This window comes from Lycium barbarum, chromosome 3, assembly GCF_019175385.1.
Source record: "Lycium barbarum isolate Lr01 chromosome 3, ASM1917538v2, whole genome shotgun sequence".
Lineage (NCBI taxonomy): Eukaryota > Viridiplantae > Streptophyta > Magnoliopsida > Solanales > Solanaceae > Lycium > Lycium barbarum.
Genome location: NC_083339.1, coordinates 120,103,865 through 120,130,233, shown reverse-complemented (window position 1 = coordinate 120,130,233; position 26,369 = coordinate 120,103,865). Strand labels below are relative to the sequence as shown.

The 26,369-nt window shown below is 35.6% G+C and overlaps 1 protein-coding gene and 1 long non-coding RNA gene across 2 annotated transcripts; both read left to right on the top strand.

The window, feature by feature from the left end:
* Positions 1 to 1,139, top strand: LOC132634066 (wax ester synthase/diacylglycerol acyltransferase 11-like). Its single transcript, XM_060350381.1, has 2 exons — positions 1 to 126; positions 893 to 1,139. Exons 1-2 carry the CDS (start codon positions 46 to 48, stop codon positions 1,100 to 1,102), a joined length of 291 nt encoding a protein of 96 aa, XP_060206364.1. The 5' UTR covers positions 1 to 45; the 3' UTR covers positions 1,103 to 1,139.
* A 17,963-nt stretch (positions 1,140 to 19,102) lies between these two features.
* LOC132634065 (uncharacterized) lies at positions 19,103 to 26,369 on the top strand. Its single transcript, XR_009580022.1, has 5 exons — positions 19,103 to 19,273; positions 19,342 to 19,459; positions 24,404 to 24,445; positions 25,873 to 25,995; positions 26,080 to 26,369. It is a non-coding gene; the product is annotated as an uncharacterized LOC132634065 (long non-coding RNA).

Here is a 26,369-nt window from a genome sequence, read left to right as displayed (position 1 = left end):
CTCACAAGGAGAGTTTTGTCTCACACCACCGTCCTATTATCAAACATGGTGGGCCCTCAAGAAGAGATCACATTTTTCGGGCATAAGTTAGCTTATGCTGCTCCTACAATTTATGGACTCCCTCATGTTAGTAAATACTTCATTTATTACTCCCCCACATGTTAGTATACTTCATTCATTACTCCCTTAGTTGATTTTTGACATTTTTAATTTGGCCCGTTTTGTCCATAGATATTGTTTTAAAAATTTAGAAGAATAATTAAAATTATTTCAAATTATTACATGTTAATCAAATTGACCATTATTTCAACTTCAAACTTGAATTATGAAATGTAAAGTTTAAAAAATAGATTTTATGAGGTGTTTGATCAAGCTTTTAAAAAAATAAGTAAGTATTTTTGAGTAGTAACAGAAATTATTTTTCAAAAGCTTTAAAAAGTATATTTCCTTTCTAGAAGCACTTTTGGAACCTTGACTTAACACAAATTACTGCTCCAATTTGACAAGAGTGATTTTCAGATTGAATAGTCAAATATAACTTTCAATCTCCAAAAGTATTTTTATCAAAGGGAAATTTCTTTTCAAATAAGAAATTTTGGAAGTTTGACCAAACAACTATTAGGAGATTTTTAAGTCTTCACTCACAAAACTTCAACTGTATTTTTACATTGGAACGGAACTTCAACTTCTAAATACTTTTCTTCACCTTAATTTCAAATACTATTTCTTTTTAAAATTGCCAACCAATAAATAATCAAGCACATGCTTAATGACATAAAAACAAAATATCCCAACTTTCATTTGTACAAGAGGAAATTTGAATAATGATGATATATGTATATTTGTGTAGTATGTATAAGAAATGTCATTTATGAATTTGGTGTGGTTGCAGGCACTGACGATGCATTTCCAGAGTTATTACAATAAAATGACAATTTCAATGTCGGTGGATCCACAGGTGATTCCAGATCCATACCAGCTCAGTGATGATCTACAGGACTCCCTTCAGATGTTTAAAGAGGCTGTCACTAAACAAGGTCTCGTAGCCACACCATACGGCTATAATGCTACTACTAGACTTACTATTTTGAGGGCAATGTAGTGTTGTACCACTTTGAAACTTTCGTATAACTTCCTATCTTTCATTTACACGTTAATATGTATTATTAATTGGTCATGTAACTTCACAAAGATCGATTCTTGGTGAATTTTGTGCTCCGATCCGTTGTTTATTGCTCCAGTAAGTATTGATCAATGCAGCCATGGTGCCGCATGCCTTTTTATGTTTTAAAGGTTTAGATTTATTTTGAGTTTATTTTCTCTTACTAATACTGTCACGCCCCGAATCATGGTTTGGGCATAACATGACACTCGATGCGTGACTAAATGTGACCGAGCGAACCACAAAGTTAGTTGAATCAACATGGGATATATAATGATGCGGAATATAATATGTAAACATGTTGAACTACTAAAATGTCTAACTGAATATTCATAAATACGGAATAAGTCTGAAGTGTAAAAACGTAGCCAACATGGCTATCATAAAAGCTTTCTAAACACTGATTGACTGTTGTTCTAGTCTATGAAGCCTCTAAAGAATAATGAAGTACTGACTGTTTACCGGGACAAGGCCCCCGACATACCTGACTGTCTAAATTACTGAAAGACTGTAAATAAGATAATGCCCCGAAGGAAACTGGGGCTCACCAAGCAGCTGATATGAGAATCCTAATGTGCATATCTGTCGTCCTGTAAATCAATACATGCATCGTGAAATGCGGGGCCTGGAAAAAAGGGATGTAAGTACATTTGAATTGTACTTATATGTAAAATCAACTGAATGAAATAATAGTGTGGGGTGCTCGGGGAAAGGGCAGCCCAAATCAATAAACATGTGATATACTGAAACTTACTGATAGCTGAACTGAACAAGAGAAGTATAGTCATAAGTACTCCATGTTCTGAATGTGAAATCACCTGTTTTAACTGAATTAATAATCTGTGGCCTCAGCCCCAATATAAGTGCACAAGTCTGTGGTCTCGGCCCCAAATACAGGTGTTCAACATTCAACAATTTATATTAACGAACTGAGAATCATACTGTAATGCATAACACTGGAATACTGAACATTACAATGCTGAGACATGTATTCATGAACTGATTATGGAGTTTAAAGCATTAACCCTTCATAAGCATACCGAGTTTTCATGACTGAGACCCATGGAATATCAAACACGAGTCTATATTGATTACGTACTGAGTTCACGACATTCGGAATGAAAATCATGAACGACTTACGAAACAATATCGTTTAGAGAATAGAAGTTCTGAAGCTTTCCATGAAACTAAGACTTAACTCTATTTCTGAGGCAATTCATAATAGTTGTAAAAGAACGTGCCGTGGGGAGAATCATTAACATTCTCACACGTAGAGAGTTAGTCATACATACCTCAACTCCGGCCTTTAAGTGTGATACTGTTAGGGTTTGCCCGGAATTCCTATCTTATTTGAATTTTACCAAACTTGTGTTTTATTTCAAAAAGGTTTCTTGGTGGAAAAGGTTTTATTTGTGGAAAATGATTCTACCATGTCTATCCTTTTCTTGGAGGAGAAGTTTCGGACTTCTATAAATAGAAGATCTTCTCTTCTCATAAACAACACAATAACATCCACAATGTAGTCATTAAAGAGTCTTTCTTACGAGGAGATTATTCTCTCAGTTGGTTTTATGCTTTTTAATATTAGTTTTTCAATATGTAGGTCACTTGACCAAATCATATTAAAGTACTATGCATCTTTAGTATACTTTTCTTTGTCGTCTGATTTATCGCTGTTGAAGTTTTGCAATTGTTTGCTTCCGCAAAGGCCCTGATTATTTTGATCCCAACAAATACAACGTTCGTCATCCCTTTCGACTTTAATCTATAGCAATATAGGTCAAAGGGAATCAATATTAGTAAGAGTACTCACGTTTTGGTCATCTAAGTATTTTATCGAACACTTGGTGGACATGGAGCTCCACAACTCTCATCAATGGTATTTCTACACCAATAACATATTCTCCTACTCCTATATGATTTTCCAATCTCATATGTATACAATTTACATCATTCTTCATCACCCATAAGATAACCACAACCCTAAGTCAACAATTCAAACATATACTCGTTCATGCTTTTCTTCAATCATACTCATTAACGTATATCTAAAGAACTTATAGTCCATAATCACCAATTCAAATTTAATCTTTCATACCTTAATTGCTCCAAAACACTCAAATAAGAACCCAACTTTCGAGAAGAATCCCAAAAATATGAACTTGAATCCTTGAGAAGGGTTTTCTTGAAAACCATAGTATTGTAGAGTAATCTTATTAATAATCCATATATGGGTGTTACTCCTTGTTAATATGATGGAAGAATACTTGGGATTTGAGGAAGAACTCACCGTATGAGGCTTGGGGAAGTTGTAGGGTCTTTTCTCTTCAAAAAGTCGGGCAAAACGAAGTGGAATGAATAATTTTTGAAAAATTCACGATCTGAACTTTTATAGCAGTGTCACCACTTGCGAGACATAGATGTGACCTGTGGGACGCAGACCTACCGCAAGTTGTGCCAGAGAGGCACAACTTCAGGCGATCAACTTGCAACGCGACCTATGATATATAGATTGGTAAAATGGTCACAACTTTTTATTCATAAGTTCGTTTGAGCTCTACCTTATATCGTTGGAAAGGTATTTCAAAGAGATACAACTTTCATGTTTTAAGTTTTCCCAAATTCTCAAAGGAATTTCATGAAATAAGGATGGAAGACAGACCTATCGAACACTTAGTCGATTTCATCGAATCTTATGCACCTCACTATCCGTCTCGATTTCAAAACAACTACTTCCACCTAGACTCTATTGACACCTAATTTTTGACCTCCCGTAATTTATTTTAATCACTCAGAGTCTTTGGAAAATAAATAAAATGAGTTATGCACCTTAAAGGGTTTAAATAATTTTTATAAATTGTTCAAATCAATATTTTACTCCATTGAAGTGGTGAAAGGTTTTTCATGACATCACAAAATTTTTTAGAAATTAATTGGTACTTTTATGACATTTAGGAGATGCTTGTTAGATTTAATTCAAAGAAAAAGGGCATTTTGTTTTAAAATAATAATTATTTGTTTAATTTTTTAAATTGTAAAAAAATCAAAATTAGCAAATACTTTATTTTCGTCAATCCAAGGACTTTGAGTAATTTAAATAATTAACCATTTCACCCCTCAATCTTTAATTTTGTGTAATTGTGTAACTTGTCAAACATATTTATAATTATCTATAAATGTTTTAATTAGTCAATTAAGTGGTCCTTATTGCAAATTGATGTTTAAATTATTTAATTATTTTTGTTATGGCCACAATTAATTTAACCAATTCATGGTTTAAAGAAATTCGGGTCATTTTGTAAAATTAGCCTCGTAATGGCTTTAATTGAAATAACCAAATTCATTAGCTCAAATTAATTAAGGTCATTAATGAAATTTAATTTTCAAATATGTTAATTAGGCCAAATATCGCCATAATTAAGGCCAAATGTGGCCATAATTGAAATAATCAGTTGGATTAAAATCAATCAGGGCCATATTCGCAAAATTAAGCCCATTAACACAGTTTGCCATTTTTAAATTATTTTAATAGGTCTATTATGTCCTAATTTGTCTATAATATTATTACCAATAATCAATTTTAACTTTTATCTAATTATTAAATTACCTATTTTTACTCTGCATATACATATATACACTAGGTATATATATATATATATATATATATATATATATATATATATATATATATATATATATATATATATATATATATACACACACACACACACACACTACAAAAAGGCCAGCCTTGTATAAAAAGAAATTGGACCGAGTCCAACCAAAAACAGGCCAAGACTCGACCCAACTCGGTCAATACAGATAAAGGGGGTATATCCCCTTTTATTTTCATTTTTCAAACAGCCCCTTTCCCCTTCCCTTTCCCTCTCTTCCTTCTTCTCGCAAAACCCTAAGCCGCCACCGGCTTTATCTTCTCTCTTTTGTCCTAAAAATGGAAAATTCACAGAGCAACTGTGAAGTACACTATTTTTGCAGCGTTATTTATGTGCAAAGAATTAATTCAAAGGTTGTTTTTACCTATATCTTTCCAAAATCGGTAACAGTTCCTTTTGCTTTTCCTTTTCTTCGAAATTATTTAGTCAAAGTTGATTACTATTGTCTGATTTTTGTTATATTGTGTTCATTTTTGCTTGATTCCCATTGGTTGGGGATGAAGGATTTGGATCGAGTCGAATAAGGCTCAGATCTGGCCGTTCATTTGTTGATAAGTCATTTGAAGCCATAGATTTGCTCTACAAGTGTATTTTCTGGGAAGAATTGGTTGTCCCACATCATTACTTTGAGGGTTTGAACAATTTTTGGGGTTCTATAATAGAACCCCACCCTCATCATGAGAAGAGGTCGAAAATTTGGGGAAAAATTAAAAGAGGATTGAAACTTCGAATTCAAGCCTCTTAGTATAAAAAATTTTAAGACTTCGACTTAATTCCAGGTTTTCTTAGTTCTAAAAATTCGTTTCTTTCTTGTTTTTGAGTCTGGTGTGGCTGAGTGTGGTTTTGGAAGCACAAAAGGCTTTCAAGTTCAATCTTGACTATGGCTGCACTTTAAAAAGGTAACATTTTATCCTTTTTTGCTTATTTTTTTTAGTTAGTAGTTTGTTTATGTGATGGTGGTCTGTTTGATGTTTGTTGTTAGATTATCTTTGGTCTAATTAGGTGGTAATGTGCAGTTTTGAATGATGCTTAATGTTCATTAGATGTTTTGGAAATTACTTCGTTATTTTCAAAAGATACCTGCTTAAACCTTAATATTGGTTGCTAACATGGACTGAATGTATGAGGCTAGATAGTTTATTGATGTTTTTCTATAGATAGGGATTGCCATATTATTGTGTGCTTTATTAGATGTTGAAGTTTCCTGTTTGGCTGCTCAAACCTTAAACATGACAAAAAAATATGATTACATGATTTATAATAGTAATTCGGTGAACTGTTAGACCAATGCTAATCCTATTTGAATGTAATAGATTGCCTAGGTACTGTGATGATCTATCTTGAATCATTTAAGGCAGTTACTATTTCCTGGATGAGACCATGTCAAATTTGAATCTTTAATCTGCTTTCACAAAGTTATGTTATGATTAGGATAACATAAAGGATCATGATTAGACTAAAATAAGGCTTAAAGAGTCTAGCCATACTTATAGGAGTCTTATGATGTGATTAAGGCACTAGAGTAAGATTGGAAGGGGTTTGTTTGCATTTGAATGGGTTTGAGTCTACTTAAGTCTGTTTGACTATGTTTTGATTAGCCTAAAATAACTTTGAGTAGTTGTATGCTCTACATTAAAGGTAAGTTGAAGCAATAACATTCTAGAATATGATATAGAAGTTTTAAAATGAAGGTTGAGATTAAGGTTCATTTATTTAGTAATAGGTTCCCAAATGGTCCATTAGAGGCTAGTGTAGGTTTATAAAGTTGTAAAATCATCTAAAATGAATCAGGGTACCTAGATACAACTAGGATGATTGTGTGTCATGGTTGTTCATTTAAGCAGAGTCTAGTCTTGACTATTCATGTTATCAAACCCTCCCCTTTTCATGTCTAATTCATGCTTGAGTCTTCAAAAGAGGTCTAGTGGGGTTTAAAAAGGGTAATTGAGTCCTAATATGCTCTTGACTATTAAAAATGATTAACCAACTAGTGAAAAGGAGTTGTTTGAGTCTAAGGGTTGGTGCTCAGCCTAAACATAAGCTTTTAAATTATTAAGATGTTCAAACCTTTTCAAAGTGGTAATGTCTAAAGGGAATTCAAGATAGTCTGCATAGTTGGGACCCTAGACTGAATTGATTAGTACTGTTTACTTGTATAGTCAACTAGGTGTTTAGATGGGATTTAATTTAAAAGCAGTGTCAAACTAGTTTTAACCACGAGGTTTGGTGGCTGCTATTAGGTATAAGGATGAGGTAAAGGTTGAGGTTAGCTTGGGAGAGTAAAGGGTGAGCTTAGGCGTGAACTGGAGGTAATGACCAGTGGGGCCTTTTGTCACACCCCCTACGAGCAGTATGACGGGCTCCGACCCGTAGGCCGGGATCCACATGATTTATCCGTTACTTTGAACATTATAAACCATAACTCAAGGAACACCTGCACGTAGAAAAGGCCCAACATAGAAATATCCGATCATTCAGCACATATGTACATATGCGGATCGACAAGGTCGCCACAACATAACGTATATCATAAAGTCGGCAAGGCTAACAGTAAAGTATCACCGACCAAAACAATGCAAACATGACCACATACCATGCTTACATACCCCACTATGTCTATAAGCCTCTAAGAGTGTACATATGAACATATATTATACTAGCAGAAAAGTACCAAAACATAGCAAGTCCGGAGTAGTGGCACTCGCTCACACCGCTGAGCTGGAAATCCTACTGCAGGCGCTACCCAATAATCCTGTCAGGGCCTGCAGTACGAAATGCAGTGTCTAAAACAATGAGATGTCAGTATGGATAAAAGTACTGAGTATGTAAGGCGGGAAGCAACAACAAAGTAAGATATAATGTAACATTAATAAGGATAAGCGAAACCTAAAACTCTGGCCGTAGTACGAAAGCAATGCATGATAAAAATCATTTTTATGCATAAGTGTGTGTGTATATATATATATATATATATATATATATATATATAGCTACATAATATATAGCTACATAATAAATAGTATCCATGCCCGACCGTTAAGGCTCGGTGTTATATATATAGTATCATGCCCGGCCATTAAGGCTCAGTGTTACATATATAGTATCATGCCCAGCCATTAAGGCTCGGTGTTATCATCATTAGCCCGCGTCTGGGGCGATATCATAACATGCCCATTGCAGTGGTGTGCGCATCTGCGCGCCATGCCCGGCCGACTATAGCGCGGCACGGTGTAGTAAAATAGTGCAATACATACATATATATGTATACAAAGCATGAGGAGTCAATAAACTGACCTTGGCATTTCAGAGTGACATAAGGTCGGTAGCTTCCGAATAAGTTATGGAATTTGTATCGAGTCCAAAGAAGTAATCGATGATGATAAGTAAAATAATATTTTAAGAATCAATCAAATAACAAGACATTAAGATTTGAAATACAAAGCATAGGAATGGATTGGATTTGTTATGGAACGCTCGTGTTTATGTTCTAGTTGGATTCGTGCCAAAGAAAGAGAGAAACGAACACCTTACATACCTTATCCGTCAAGCCACCACTCAAAGGATCCGTTACTTCAGTGTTTGCCCTTCACCCGAACCTTATCTTTGCTAGAATAGGAAGATCTTCAATATTTACTTTATTCCAAGCCAACTTCAACGCAAAACGAAACTATAAGCGCAATTACACGTTGTCCGGACCTCGATTAATACTCCGTAACTTGAAATCTCTCAAAATCCTCACTTTTATGCTATATGTAAGCTCTCATATGTTGCTGAATTTATTGGGGAATTATTATGACAAAAAAGAGAGTTTTTAACCCATATATAGTGTGCCAAAGTCGGTGGCACTGTAGCAGCACTGTAGCAGCGTGCCCTGCTCTGCCTGCCTAACTTGTAACATCCATAATTCTCTACTTCGATGTTGTATTGATGAGCGGTTCATTGCATCGGAAACTAGACTCGACCAACTTCATTTTAGGCTTTTGAAACACCTTAAAACTCCTAATATACCTGGAGATATATCCCTCCAAATTTGACCCAAAATTTTGTCCTTAATTCTGCCAACTTTTTTTAAATTTTTGACAAACTTATTTTCTTTGATTTGCTTGGTCCCAAAATCTTCCAAAACTCCCCCTACATGATATTTATCATATATTATACTTGATAATGGCCATGTTCTTGTGTTTCAAGGTTGTCCCTCCCGGTTACGACTTACGAGATCGTAATTCATCCTTTACTTTGTTGTTACATATTTCCCATGGCTTGTACCTTCCAAAACTTCATGAGACGTCTCCGATACTCCATTACTATGGTGAAGTACATGGCATGCTCATGCTCTGAAAGTGCGAGGTGTATTCTTCCCCCCTTCAAAAACATTCGTCCTCAAATGTTGAGGTAGAGTTCACTCTAAGGTGGATGTCAATATTCTTACCTGCATTTGTCGGTATTTACTTTACTTACTTTCAGTCTTACTTGCCTATTTAAAATTGAACTTATCCGAATTACGCATTTTATCCTTCTTCTTTTGTGGCCAAAATTTATGCCCGTACTCAAGGTCGTCCCTTTTCTTATTATCTGTCTATCTACTAACTTTTTATGCTTTATCGTTCTCATTGTCTCTTCAGCCTCCGTTGTTTACATTCTCATATGCTCTTTTATCCAGTACTTACCACATACTTTTATCCCATTTTGATCCCATCTTCTTTTTATTCAGAAATTCTTGTTCTCTTCAATCTCCACGTATCTTTCTTACGTTTTACAGATATCCCAGGCCTTTGTCTTCTTGGAGTTTACTTATTCTTATTCTTCCTCCCTTAAAGATAACCTCAAGACTGGTCATATTGTAGCATTCTTTGCTTTCAATAGCATTCGAATTAATCTTTGCAGTACTTTATCTTTCAACTAGTTTAACACCGAAATGTCTCGCTTAATTTTTCTTTCCTTCAATTGGACTTTTGGCACTTGGCTAACTAACGGTAATTCTTGTACTTATATAAAAAACATCTCAAATCTCTTCTTTAATGATTCCTTTCCTTCAAAATACTCTTAAATTTTGTGATCCTTAGTTCAGCTAATAAATTAGGGGTGAATTCAGAAGTTTGTCGAAGAATAACCAAAATTCCTAGTCATGCAGCGAATTCGGATCTTTTCATTCTTTCCTTTGTCTGTAACCTTCATTCATTCCTTTTCCAATAAGAGCCATCATGTTGCTTGTTCCACGAGGTTTCATTGTCACTCGCTTGTTCCAATCAAACGCGATATCCTTTGATCGTTTCCTTTGGGGTTCTCCTTCTACTTTTGACCTTTGCTCGACTCTCACTTAATAAGTCTTTCCCATAGTCTGGCACTTATCAGTCATTTCAGTTTATCAATCAAGCGGATCTCTTATTCCCTTAAATGTCCATCTCCTTTATTTATATCCTTGAATCCTTTTCTTGCGATCTTATTTTCGTCTACTTCCATGACTTCACCTTCCGTTGACTTAGTCCCTCCTGTTTCGCAGCTCTTTATTTCTCTACTAGTGGACAACTTTTTTATTCGGCTGTGGCACTTTTCCTTGCTTTCTTCTCTAGTACTACTTTAGATTAACCCTCTTAGTACTAATCGATTTTACATACATATCATCTCATCTCCTTGTTAATTCTTTGGTCGGACTCCTTAATTCCTTGCATTGTCATCATAGTTCTACCCATGATAGCGCCCAGATGGTTTGCAATAGAATTTCCTTGCTAATGGCTTATTATTCTCATTAATTACTTTACTTCAGATTACTCATCCAATGCGTCAAAAATACCATAGCCAAGGGATTTATATTCAAATGGGACTCAATTCGACCCGTACAATAACCCTCAGCACCATTCCTTATATACTTGTATACAACATTTTCTTATCATCATTGTTATCCCCCATCACAAGAGTATACTTACAACATACTAATGATTATATCTCAAGCTAATCTACTATTAAAAATATCTTCAAATCCATGTTTGAATCTTTCCTCCAATTTTCTCTCCTCCAATCTTAACACCATTACAAAATAACTCATAAGCATGAGACTAAAATAAAATCTTACTTAATCACAACTTCCTTTCAATACGAGTGTGCTTCCCTCTTTAAGTCCTTGGCTCTCCTACACCAGAGGCTAATTGAGACTTAACTAGCTTTCATTCTTCTTCAAATATTTATTGTCGTCCCCAGACCATTTTACTAGCCATTTCATCAGGACAATTATTTATATGGTCCTATGACATATACTCTCACGATTTAATATAAACGATGACTTATGATTTCACGACGCATGAGATATTTTCTAGTCTCAGGCAGTACTGCTGTCATGCTATCCATGGGCATACTGTCTTTCTTTCTTTTAGCGATCATTGAAATTCCTAAAATATTCCTCTTTTAAAACTCTCACCTCTTCAAATGCTACAATTTCTCTTTACTAATCCTGACTGCCCCTGATACTTATCCTTGGTCACTTGTAGGCCTTCTCACTTCTTCTGTTACTTTTTTGGGGTACATTTGCTGCACATTTAATTGTAACCAAAAATTTCTCTGGTACGAGCGATTCGAATCATAGCCCGGAACACAACATATTGCATTGATAAACCTTATTCCCTTTGATTTGCTAAACCTTCATCATCTTGTCATGCCTCCTTTCCCATGTCTGTCTCATAATATACTTGCATTTAGTCCATTTTCACTTTTGTTTAGCACATCCTTGCTATATTAGTTCATCTCGAATTTCGACCTCTTCAAGTCAGTACATTTCCTTCTTCTGTACTTGGGAATATTCTAATTCGTCTAAGAATGTTCTCATATACCAGTAACATTCGAGTATTGACCCTTTTTGGTAGTCATTTGGCCGACCCTAGCCATCCTTCGACTCCTCCAGTCCATATAATGCCGAAGTTACTTTCATCGCATGTTTTGACTTATTTCTCTTTTGCTAACTGGATTCTTGTATCAAGTCAAATGTCCACACATATTGGATACAACTCAAACCACTTCCTTCCTCCATGCCTAATAGTCCCTTGGGTTAATAAATTAATAGTGACATCGGAATTCGTTAGGCTCCTTATAGAGTGCCCGACTATACCATGCTCCTTCAGCCGTAATTTTCCTTCATAGCTATCCTTTCACCAATACCCTTGAGATTCCTCTTGCTCTTAGTTCCCAATTCCAATTTATGTCTATACTATACAATTAGAAGTTGATATTCTACACCATCCATTCCCATGACTCGTCCTTTCATTAGCTTAGCTGATTTTGTCCCGTAATTCTTATTAACTACTTGTTTGCATCACAGTCATGCATCATAGTCCTTCTAATATTATACCCATTCCTGTTCTTATTATGAAATCTTCACGAAGCACACCTTTTTCTTTCTCCTTGCGTTGAGTCCTTATCTTCCCTTATGATATGACAACTTGTTTGTATTTATACATACCCTCCATATGTTCATCTTATTTCCTTTATGATCGAATTTATGTACTCCTTATCAAGAATCTTATCCCAGGTTACCGATGTTTTACCTCTTTGCCAGACTTGTTAGCTTATTATACTTCCACTTGTCCTTGATGGCTACACAACTTCTTTTGCTAATTCATTAGTCCCTTTTTCTTACTTTTTCCCTTAGGGTCTTTCTTGACTTCCCTTGCTCATAAAGCGCTCTTCCCCACTTTCCATTCTACAGTATTGGCCCTGGAATTCGTAGAATATTCTATTAGAAATACGAATCCTTTCTATTCCAAGATCGCCTTTTAGGTGGGGCTTTTCCGCTTCCTAAGTGAATGTATCAACATGGCTTCATATTTATCCTCTCGGATGTACCTTAAGAGTCAAAAATGCCTTGACACTTTTCATAAAATCTGATTATTCCCTCTCAAGTTATATCCATGTCCATCGTTATTATACTTCAAACCTATTTATCAAGATATGTTTCGGAATCTTTGCATTCTTCTTTTATTCCATATTGCCATACTCTATCTTTCCTGGTTACTTACTTTAGAATTTTTTTCGGATAGCTCTTCGCCTCTACCGTCGCCTTAACCTTTTTCTTGGAAACCTTACTTGACCCTTATTAGCAACATACTTCCCTTGCTTACCCTTCTCCTCTTCGCATGACATCATAATATTCTAACTCTTATATACACATATTCTTCTTCTCCCCGATATTATTACATCATGATTATCCTACTTTAACATTCGGAGAAAACAATATCAACCTACCCTCTAGCATTTCCTACCTTAACTTTAATACCCAGCTTAATCAGTACCTTTAACATATCGTAAGATCGATCATAAGGGCACGCATAATATTTAATGTGACCACTCATGAGTTATCGTTTACATCTCTTATTAATGCCTCACTTACGAAATATCCAAATACTATTTAAGATTGTCTTGTTTCCTTTGTAATCGTATCTCTATTTCAAGTCCATTGTCTTATGCTATCAACGTCTACCTTTGGCCAATTCATTAACGTATTTTCTTTTACTTCCATCCTCAAGGTCTTTCTTGATCTCCTTTGCTCTTAAAGTACTCTTTTCCCTTTTCCATTTTATAGTATGTGCCTAGAAATCTGTAGAACATTCCACTATAAGTACAAACCCATCATCAACCCGTCCAGATCTTGTGTAAATATATATAAATTTCTAGGGTAAAACTTTCACCTAATCGTTAACTTCCTTTCACATATCAGTATCTCCTCATCATCTCTTACTCACTAATCTATAGATTGTAATACTGCATTTGAGTTCTTCATGTCAAATTTCCCTATATCTTCAATAAATCTCTGAAATCTCGAATGCAACTCATTCCAGTTGCTTTAATTACTAATCATTTTTTTCCTTCCAAGGTTCTTCCCTTAAATCAAATTGAAATTATTCTAAAACTTAACTTTGAATGGATAAAAGTACTGAGTATGTAAGGCGGAAAGCAACAACAAAGTAAGATATAATGTAACATTGATAAGGATAAGCGAAACCTGAAACTCTGGAAGTAGTACGAAAGCAATGCATGATAAAAATAATTTTTATGCATAAGTATATATATATATATATATATATATATATATATATATATATATATATATATATATATATATATATATATATATATATATATATATATATATATATATATATACATACATACATACTCCCTCCGTTTCAATTTATGTGAACCCATTTGACTGGGCACGACATTGAAGAAAGAGTGAAGACTTTTGAAACTGGTGGTTCAAAATAAATCTTGAATATTTGTGTGGCTGTAAATCACTTCATAAAATGAATTTTTTTCCAAATTAGGAAAGAGGTCATTCATTTTGGCACGGACTAAAAAGGAAATAGGTTCACATAAATTGAAACAGAGGGAGTAATAAATAGTATCCATGCCCGACCGTTAAGGCTCGGTGTTATATATATAGTATCATGCCCGGCCATTAAGGCTCAGTGTTACATATATAGTATCATGCCCGGCCATTAAGGCTCGGTGTTATCATCATTAGCTCGCGTCCGGGGCGATATCATAACATGCCCACTGTAGTGGAGTGCGCATCTACGCGCCATGCCCGGCCGAAACTCCCCCTACATGATATTTATCATTTATTATACTTGATAATGGTCATGTTCCTGTGTTTCAAGGTTGTCCTTCCCGGTCACGACTTACGAGATCGTAATTCATCCTTTACTTTGTTGTTACGTACTTCCCATGGCTTGTACCTTCCAAAAATTCATGAGACGTCTCCGATACTCCATTACTATGGTGAAGTACGTGGCATGCTCATGCTCTGAAAGTGCGGGGTGTAACACCTTTGTTCCCCTTTTACTGAAAGTAAGACTCAGGAGAGGGATGGGGAGGTGATGACCTCACCCTACCTTGTTCTCTTTCAGGACCCTGGGGTTTCCTTTTCTTCTGAAACCTTATTCATATAGCTGTGGAATTCACAGGGACCTTATATTTGGTTATAAGTAGTTTACCATGCCTGGGAGGGACCCTTTGAGAGTTATGTTATTTAAAACCAAGTTAAAACAAAGTGTGAGGGTATGTCACATTTTCTGCCATAATTAAAGGATTAAAAGCTGCTATTGACTAAGTTCTGAGAATAAATTATTCACCAGGGCTTGGATCCATATTTTCAGAGTCCAACTTGTTTGCTTTGTGTTGTTTAAGAATGAATATGTTCAAAACATGTATGATACATTTATGTTTAGACCTGTCTGTATTGGGTACTAGACTTGGTTTGAATTTGGGAAGAGGACATTTTAGTTAACATGAGGTTAGTGAGAATCCTTGCTCTTGACCTTGAACTATTGCATTTAGACTTTAATGTGCATTGTAGTGTAAATTTGAATTGAAAAGGTAAAGTTGTCCTACGTCTAGTAAGGTTTGTCTCTATACTGTTGGTCTGTTTAAAGTCCTATCATGTTAGGAACTATGAAATGAGATAACTAAGCACTGAGTCTGTGTCAAAAAATGAAATAATGATAAGCTGAAATTGGTTTAATGTTGATTGTTTGGGGATGTTGTGGGTACTCTCAAAACAGTTTAAACCACTTGGCATAGGGTGGTCTTTCCAGGAGACCTACCCTCCAAATGAGGGGTGTCATGATACAGCCTATAGACCATGGGGGCCATTCCTATCATGAGATTACATTGATCTTCCTTGAATCTCACCATTTTTATCAAAGGTTGGAAATTGAAAGGGGTGGGAGAAGTTAACTTGTTTAATGTCTAAGGGAACCTACGAAGTTAGGAAAAAGAAACTGGTTATTTCAATAGGGTGATTTTTGCTTTCTTTCTAAGGTAAATGGATTAGTTTAAGGCTGTTGATAACAAGTGTCTTTTTAGGAGTTTAAAAGATCCTAAGTTGCAAAGAGTTGTTTTAAATTTTGCCATTCTTTTTTTTGTGAGACCTGGTGATATACATAGTTGCTCATTTCTCTTTTTATTCAAGTGGCAATTTACATGAAATCTTGTTGTGTTTATGCTCTTACTACTGCTTGACTATGGTAAAGGTTCCTTTCTATGGTTAGGAATATAAATTTGCACAGTCTCAGTTCATTTAATGTTGTTTTAGTTCAGACTTCTTGGTGTTCCAACCCTATTTTGGTGATCCTAAGTTATAGGATTTTTTCTCTTTACCTGCATCTCCCTACTGTGTTTCTGCTACTACATTAAGCAGCACTCACTTACTACTATGAGGTCTGATAACATGTGAAACTGGTGAATCATTTATTCGATAAGTATAGGAACTAAATTAGACTTGAATCAACTTTAATTTATATATTTGGACACTGTTCTAAGGGATAAGGATTAATTGGGTGAATGAAATGATCTTGAGGCCTAAAGTTAAACACATAGAGTATGAATATGCATAAGCTAATGAAAAGGAAGAGGAATATACACTAGGTATACACATCACATGTGTATATCAAAAGCATACCATGTGTATATAAGGGAATAGGCCAGTTATAGACAGTATGTATACATGAGTAAAGAGATGGAAACTTCACCTAAGCTCTAAACTTTCAAATGGGCTCTCTTTTAGAAGGCAGTTGGGCCTGGCCCAACTCAGGATTAATTGGAAAGGGGGCCAGTTTTCATTAAACCCCAAATACAAAGGAAAACGGGGATGGTTTGTTTGTATCACCTATTGACTAAGTATTTTAAAGTTGTTATGTTATACATCATTCCATTACAATATCTGCCTCAGTCTCCTTGCCATGACTTTGAGTTTACTTTTAGTATTGTTCGTATTTAAATTACTTCCCTATATGATGATGCTTATGCACAATTCTGGGGCTCTAATCGTATACTATGGCAACACTGGTTTGGGAGTTGAGGTGGTTTGGGAGGATAGGTCTTAACCATTCCCCGATGTCCAGCCATGCTTGAGGTTCATGAAACCCCTTGGAACTTGTGCGGCGTCGGGAATATGAGTGGTGACAATATTTTCCCTTGGTATGGCATGAGTTACAATTTGGTGAAGCCAATAGTATATGATCAAGTCCTTTAATTGTGTATTTTGTAACCAAATTTGATATATATATATATATATATATATATATATATATATATACACACACACACACACACATATGTATGTGTGTGTGTGTGTGTGTGTGTGTATATACTAGTGTATAATTATACTAGTGATAGGTTCAGCAAACATAGACTAATTTGTTTCCTTCCTCTTTTCCTCCTCTTACTACATGGCCATTTGGGCCGAAGTCCAGCCACCCTGTTGGGCCAAAGGTTATTAGGAAATTTTCTTTAAAAAACTGTTAAGTCCAAGAAGAGAAAAGGGAAGCTAATATTATTGAAGGCCCAGTCATGGGTGAGAATGACATGAAGGCCCAACCAATGGTAAAACAAATGGTCCACTAGGGGGTTTGGTACACCCCTAGCCTATCCCTCCTTCCTTAAATTTCATCATGCAAGTTCCTTATTGATTAAAGTGTTGTATTTGTATGTTGTAAAACAAATTCACACTATTATTGGGATCATATATGGTTTGAACTAGGCATCTTAGGTAGACGGTGTATATGCCGTTTCGTTCGACTTTAGGCTCCCTACGCGTTTTTCAAAGCCCGGTTTAATATAAACAATTTTGAAAGAATAAAAATGTCTAAGCAATCAGTAAAAGAATGAAAAGGATTAATTTCATTTTACTAAAAAATATTGTTATCATCTTCCCTAAACAAAGAAAAACCAGGCTTAACATTTTTTCTTTAAATCAGAGGAACGTTTCTAGTTGTAAAATTCCGATCTCCAAAAGCTCTTTTTAAGTCGAGGCAGAAAAAATAATTTCAAACCTGTGCGTAAATATAGTTTTTAAATGCCAGAAACAAGCTCTTACTTTGGACCAAAAACCAGTCGAAAAAACGACTTTAAATTCATAGATATGAAGTGTATTAGTGTACCAAAACGCAAATATTTTTTGGACTAGATTCAGACAAAAGATTGAGGAATTTTGAAGGCCAAGGCCCAACCCAAAATCACATTTTTAAGGCCCAACTTAAGCAAATTTTTCAGAAAAATATAAGAGAAAACATGTTTTGGGCCGAGCCCAGTGGTTAAAGGAAGAAATGAGATTTTAGATCAAAAACGCAACAGACCTTAACCAATTTTTTTCAGAAAAAAGAGCATAAATTTGGGCCAAAGCCCATATTAAAAATGTTACTCTTATTTTATAACCAATTGGGCTTTAAGTTAAAATTCCAAGCCCAATAAAGATAATTGGATTATATAAACAAACCTTTTATAAATTAAACCCGTATAAATCATTTGTAAGCATAAAGTTTTAGATAAGGACATTCTAAAAACGTATTAAACGGATTAACCCAGACCATGTATGAGTCAAGCATGAACGAAATTTATTTACCCCATACTTCAAATGGACTTTTTATCTTCACAAAAACTACTACTATCCTTCTATAGAAAAGGAACTAATTGTATTCGGATATTATAAATCTGAACCTAAATACCCTATATGTAAAGGGGAATATATTCAATCCTTTTCAAAAAAAAAAATGATATGCATAATGACAGACTTTTACGGGAAATAAACACCAAATAAACAGTTCATGCAAATACCCTCACATTGGAATTCGAAGGTCAACCGTATAGTACGAATCCTTAATACTAGGGTGCCTAACACCTTCCCTAGGGGATCACCAGAACCCTTACCTAGAACTTTGGATTAAGAAGGATTTTTCACGGTGTATGAATAAACCGTTCAAAACTGGTTTTCCTAATTTCCTAAAAATTAGGTGGCGACTCTTTTAAAACAAAGTCCGAAAGAGAACCAACGATTTTGAAGTAGCATTTCCAAGCGTTATCCCCGCCCGCGACAATGTGAACCATCACAGACTCATCCCGATGGGACTTCATATTGCGAAAATGTCATATTAATACTCATTTAACATATTCACACCTAAACTGCACCTAGTGCTGCTCAAAAATACTTTTTGTTTTAGGTCAAACACCTTAATCTTAAAAACTATTTTTTTTCAACATCAAAAAAGTGATTTTAGTGGCCGAATTAAACAGGCTATAAATAGATATTGAAGTCTTATGATGCATTCAGACACAATTTCGCTCGAACAATCAAAACTCACAAGAAAAGAAAGGTATATTAGTGGTCCCCCATTCATTTTCACTTGTTTTTTTTTTAATTAATTACCACTAAGTCATTAGTGGTTTATTTTATTAAATAAATAATGAAGGAACCTGTACAAACAAATAAAGCCAAAGAAAGAGACCAAAGAGTAAAGTTCACTTTCCTAAAAGACATTGACCGACACACCTAAACTCTCTCCCCCAAATTGACATCGAAGCTACCTAATTGGCGCCGTCGACTGGACTGAGAAAGCTTCTGCGATTACGTTAGACCGGGCAGTCAATACATATCAGAGTAGCTTCATCTTCAAAGGTAATACAAACAACTTCTCTGGTTTTGATTTCACTTTAGTCGCACCTAAAAACTCTCACCTAGTGCAGTGACGAACAAAACCTCAAAGTAACAATCTTAAGAGCAGCTGCTGTAGAAACGAGTGAAGAACAAACAGATCTGTGTTGCGCAAGTACTAGCTATCTAGAACAATTCAATTCAACGAAGGTACGGATTTTGTCTTAGGCATTTCTATAAAGTAGAGACTCTTGGTAACTCCAGATGCCAAAGACATTTCCTTCGATCTGTGTAGTTTCTGCTTATGTTGGTAATGTTTTGGATCCTGTTAACTGAATAAATCATCCTTTGATAGCACTTAGACTTTAGTTACTTTATTATCTCCAAGACTTTAATGGAATGAGCCAAGGATAATACCACCATCAAAATCTTTTTAATAGTTAAGCAACATAGTGTTCTAAGTACCTGCTTGATAACTGTAGTTCTTTGCTGTCCTGATTCTGAGATTTGGTATTTGCTGCTTCTCTATGTTAAGAATTTTTCTTCCTGCACTAGGCAAATCAAAAAAATTGTTAAACCTTCTTGTACCCGCAAAACCAAAAGCTATGTTAGTTAAAAAAAATCTGCAAAACAATTGCCTTCTCTATACACATGTTGAACAGTCACTTCATGATTATCCTTAAGATCCTTAATTTGGTCCACCAAAGTAGCAATGCACCATGGTGCTTCCTATTTTCCTTCCACCAGATTTCTGAGTAGCATAGAATCAATTTTTATTATCATAGGAAGCAAATTCTTATCAACACAATGGACCAACCCCTCAAATATAGCCCTTGCCTCAGCAACTATATTAGTTGTTACCCCAATTTCCTTACATTAAGCATAAACCAAATCTCCATTCCAATTCCTCACACAAAAACCATATGAGCTTGGTCCAGGGTTCCCTTTTGAGGCACCATCTGTGTTACACTTATAGCTTCTATCAACAGGTAAGTACCAATAAACTGTTTTAGTAACAATAATAGAAGAATAACCCTCTAGAAATCTTACCATCTCTGGCCATAAGAAAGGTATATTCTTAAGCCAAGGATAAGTTAGTTTTTCTAGATAGAATAGGTTATTGTTCACCTCATGCACCACCCTATCAATGCTCATTGAACCCCCATGTCTGATTTTATTCCTTCTTTTCCACAATTCCCAAGTGACCGTGGTAGGAACTGCCTTTATAATTGGTGTCAATTTATCTCCACAATCTGCATCCCACCAAGTACTAATAGCTTCTTGTATATGCATAAAATTCATTTGAATCCCTGCAGCATTCTTAAAAACAGTCCAAACCCTCCTAGCAAACTCCCCTGAAATGAATAAATGATAGATGGTTTCCTCATGAGGAATAAAGCAGCAATAACATCTTGAAACAACAGGGATATGCATTCTCTTCAGCTGATCAACAGTAGGAGCCTTGAATTTCCACAGTCTCCATAAGAAGAAAGAAATTTTGAAAGGAATTCCTTTGATCCACATTTGCTTATACTCCTTCTTTTCTGCCTCTCTAAGTCTAAGAATCTCCCAAGCACTGTTAATTGTGAACTTTCCTGTAGTTGTAGCCATCCACCAGGGTTTGTCCCAATAACCATGGAGATGATCAATGTGAATTTCCGATTTGATGTAGTCCAAAATCTCTAAAGGGAAATTCTGCATTAAAACCTCATATTTCCATCTTCCTTCCTCAATAAGTTCAGCCACCTCATCCATATCCTCATTGATAGGGAAATCATCTGGGACTATATGATATAAAGCTCTTATTTTTGTCCAATTATGATGCCACACATTGACTGATCATGCATTTATTTCCCACCATATTTCATGCTCCACTGCATCCCTAGCTTCTAGCATTTTTTTCCAAACCTGGGATCCTCCTTTCCATAGTATCTTTGTGGGGATAACTTTCTTACAATATTTATTCCACATATAGTTAGACCATAAAGTACTTGTTGTTCTGAATCTCCACCATAATTTAGCAAAAAGAGCCTTTGAAACATCGAATAGGGATTTGAAACCCAAACCTCCCTCCTGAGTTGGAATGCAAATATTTAGCCAAGCAGACCAATGTCTACTCTTTGCATCCTCTTTATTACTCCAAAAATATTTAGCAAAGATCTTGTAAAGTTCATGAATAACACACTTAGGAGGGACTACAACTAAGAGAAGGTGAATTGGTATACTCTGCATAACACTTTTGATAAGAGTAGTTTTTCCTCCAAAAGATAGTAATTTCCCTTTCCATGATAGAATTCTACTCTTTACCTTCTTGATCAATTCTGCATAAAAAACCTTTTGCTTTCTTGAATGGGTAATAGGACAACCCAGATAAGTAGAAGGAAATTGACCCCTAGGGAATCCTGTTATATTGCCAACTGATTGCACTAGATTATAGCCAGTTTTAGCATACATGTAGTAGAAACTTTTAGCCCTGTTTACAAGCTGGCCAGATGACTATCCATATATCCTCAACACCACCATTATGCTCTGCAGGGATTCTGTATCAGCAGATGCAACTATGATAGTATCATCAGCATATGCTAGATGATTCAATGGATTGGTCCATTTAGGCATCCCATACCCTATATAATTCCTATATTCAAAAAGAGAATTCAGTGCCCTTGACAGTACCTCTGCAGATATTAAAAACAAAGCTGGGGACAAAGGATCCCCTTGTTCACCCCCCTAGTTGATTGGAAAAAACCAGTAGCCTGACCATTCAACAAATTAGAGTACCAATTGTTAGCTACCAGTCTCCAAATAAGAGTGATAAAGTGTTCAGCAAAACCCATCTTCCTTAGCACATGCATAAGATATTTCCATGAAACTCTATCATATGCTTTAGCCATGTCCAGTTTTAATATCACATTAGTAGGTTTACCTCTCAGTCTGATATCTGAAACTATCTCTTGAGTTAGGAGAATATTCTTATTAATACTCCTTTCTTTTACAAAACCTGATTGATTGGAAGAACTAATACTAGGTAGAATACCTTCCAATATATCATGAACCACCCTTGAAATCACTTTATTAATGAAGTTAGACAGACTAATAGGCCTCAAATCTGAAAAACTTTGTACTGGATGCTTTTTTGGGATTAATACCAAGTTTGTATGTGTGATGGATTTTGGCAAAACTGCTCCATCAAAGAAAGAAAGTACAATAGCATACACATCATCCCCTACTATATCCTAATATTGCTGATAGAACACCTCTGTAAAACCATCTGGTCCACTTGAACTGTCTCCATTTAGTTCACTTACTGCCTTTTTGACTTCCTCCTTAGTTGGATATGAAAACAAACTGATATTTTGCTCATGTGAAATCATAGAAGGCACATGATGTAATAGTGTAGATACATCTGGATCACCCTCCTGGGTGAACTGCTTTCTGAAAAAGCTAATTGCTTCCTCTGAAATCTCCTCTCTAGTTTCAAGCCAATTCCCAGAACCATCTTGAATTCTATTCAGTTGAAGTTTCCTTCTTTGACCAGTTACATAATTATGAAAGAAACTGGTATTTTTATCTCCCTCTGTGAACCATGAAAATCCAGCTTTTTGTTTCCAGTATTGCTCCTCCAAGTAGAGATATTTCTTCAATTCTGCTTGAGCCTTTTGAAGAACAATCCTGTTTATGATACTTGGCTCTTCTTCAAAAAGTTGTTCCTTTACCTTTACAACCTCCTCCCTGATAATAAGTTGTTCAAAAATGTTCCCATAGGTATCTCTACTCCATTTAGCCAGAGCACCTTTAAGATTTTTCAGCTTATGTTTAAAAGCCAAATAGGGAGATCCCATAAAATCAGTCTTCCAATTCTGTGAAACTACTTCTTTGAAAGAGGCATGTTGTATCCAGAAGTTTAGGAATCTGAAAGGTTTAAGATAACCAGTTACCTCCTCACCACAAGATAGAACCAAAGGGGCATGATCTGATCCACTTTTGGTAAGATGCTCCACCTCATTCTGAGGGAAAAGATCTTGAAAAGCCTGATTTTCTAACACCATATCCAACCTTTTGAAAATGCAATCTTCAGCTGCTCTTCCATTCCACCATGTGAAAGGACTCCCTTTATAGCCCAGATCAAATAATTCACAAGAATTTACACAAAATGCAAAGTCTTCACTTTCATTTAGAGATACTGGCAGTCCACCCAACTTCTCTTCATCTGACAGAATCACATTAAAATCTCCACCCACCATCCAAGGTATATTCACATTTCCTGCCAAGTGGTACAAATTTTCCCATAGTTCTTGCCTCTCCCCTTCAGTGCACTTGGCATAGACAAAAGTTGTAAGAATGTCTTTACCAACATCTTGATGATTAAGTTTTATTGTAATTTGCTGCTCAGTATTTAATACAACCTCCCACTGTACAGCTTCATCAATGAAAACCCAAATCTTACTATTTTGATTTGCAATAGCTGTAGCCATACCCAATCTTCTTCTATAATTTTGCAAATGTCTACAATGCTGAAAAGGTTCAATAAGAGCAATAATGTAGCACTTGTATTGTGTTTGTAGCATTATAAGCCTTTGAAAAGCTTGTTGAGTTTTTACTGATCTAATGTTCCAAATTAAAGATTTTAAAATCATTTGGATTTAGAAGTGGAAGACCTCTTTGGTAACACCCTTTTGGCTTGAATTACTTCTTGATTCTTGGGTTTCTTCACACTCTTTGCTAGTAAAATTGGAGAAATGCCAGCTTCTCTTGTAATCTTCTGAATGATATTGTAGTCAATGCTAGTTCCTTTCTCCTCTTCAGAATTATTCTTCCCCAAAGCCTTATGTATTTCTGCATCATTGACTTTGTGTGCAACAATATCATGTAGTTCATATGTAGCTGACTGGATATTCTCCTCTGTGATTCCATCAGAGCCATTTTGTGGCTCTATTTTAGCTTCTTTGTTGTCCATCTGCACCTGATCTGCTTGCAAATTAGCTGTTAATTTCACCACCCTGTTACTTGCAAATCTTTCTTCCTTCCCTGATTCATTAATCTCATCTGGTGGTTTTTCCTCTTTGTTGATAATATGCTCATTCACACTATCTACATCTTTACACTTGGTTTGTTGCACTTCACATTATTGACTAATCTCTTCTTCATAATTTGCAGGATCACCAACGTGAGAAGCACATTGTGATATGGATTCACCTGGTGATATTTCTGTTTTTGTTGAATTTGTAGGTTTTTCTGCTGTTATAGGATACTGCTCAGCCTCATCCTCAAAATGAGGTTTTAAAGATAAATCCTCTGTAACATGCTGTTTTTTTGCCTGCACCTGCTCTTCATTAAATCAGTCTCTATATCTGTGATTGTTCTTTTAGAATCTTGAGTGGCTGCAGAACTAACTTCCTGTTTATCATTTTCCTCTATTCTTTCCTATACTTGCTGGTTGCCATTTGACTTGCTTGTTGGCTCTTCTGCTGCATCTATGTGATCACCATTGTGATTGTGTGATGTCTCTTTTATCGCTTATTCTGCATTTTGGTTTCTGCTCATGTGTTATTTTTTGGCATTGCTGCTATCTGCTTGCCTCCCAAATTTTTCTTCCACCCATGGTTTAGCAGATTCCCTCTCTTTAACTTCATTCTTCTTATCTTTCTCAGCATTTTGTTGTTGCACCACATCATTGTCCTCCTGTTCCTCATTTAGATCCACCAAAGTATCATACTTATTGCTTGTGCTGGTAACTACTTTATCCTTCAGTCCAGCCTTTTCTTCTTTCTTGTTGCTGAAATCTCTATTGTCTTTCACTGCATTCCAATTTCCTGGATTCCCCAACATTTTCCCGCTAGGTAACATCCTGGCTGAGTGGTTGTAGTGGTTATACTGATTATTGAATCCCCTATTTCTTTGTTTCTCTTTCTCATTGTTCTTGTTCTTATTGTCCTGGTTGTAATGTTGTTGACTTTGCTGAGTAGCTACCTCCTCCTTGCCTTTTCTATCTTTTCCTTTATTGATTTTCTTGGTTTCCTTGACATCAGTTGATTCAGCATTGTATTGTTCTCCAACCCCATTCTCATCTTTTTCTTCATGCCCATACAGTGCTAATTCAGGATTTATAACCCTACAGTCATCTTCATTATGTCCCTGTAGTTTACATTCCGTGCAATACTTCGAAAGATAATCATAATGAATTTGCACATCAACAATCCTTACAGCCCCTAAAATTACATTTTCAATGTCCATCCTTATAGACTTAAGTAAATCTGCTAACAAATCCACTAACACCTTCACCCTAGCACAACTAGGTCTGATTTTATTGATTGTGACTGCATCCAAATGTATAGGAATTGTTACTGCTGATACAAGTGTGAATAGGGATTCCTTAACAAAGTACGTGGGCAAGAAGTTAGGAAATGAGATCCAGGCCATTGCTTTAGAAGTTTCCTCATCAATCTTAAACATCGAGTCGTAGATTAATGGCCTCATTTGATAAGAATATCCCTCTCTATCTTGAATATAATAAGCAGGTTTTGATGTAAGGTTTATAAAGTCCTCCCTTAGTGCCATTCTGATAAGAACATGTCTATTTCTGAAGAAACCAATTTTGCACTCACCCTTTATTCCACATTGTGCAGGTATTATTACTCTCAATTGTTCAATATCCGGCCATCCATATGAGAATTTCCCCACTACAGCATGTTGGAGTTCTTCAATTTCCTTCATTTGATTCACTTCAGTCTCTGTCCATTTGACATAAGGTTTCCCTTGTAGATAAGTTATTGGCTTCATTGAAATTTGTGGTTTTGGTTGTGATTGCGTTTGTATTTCATTCAAAGTTGCAGGTTTGAAAAGACTTGCACATTGTGGTTTGGTAGGATCGATTTGTGGTAGAGTAGTCTCTTGTGGGATTGTCAAAGAAGGCTGGCCAACCACCAAGGTGGTCTGACCAGCGGCCATGAAGGCCAAAATCAGTGTGTTGAAGATCTAGGTTTTAGGATTTGCATGAAATTAGGATGAGAGAGAAGAGAGCAGCTTTGACATTAACTACAAATCTCGCTAATATGGCTTTATTTTATTTAAACGCTCTTGTATTTTATTTTGCTTGACCATTTTCCCTTGTTTACTATATTTA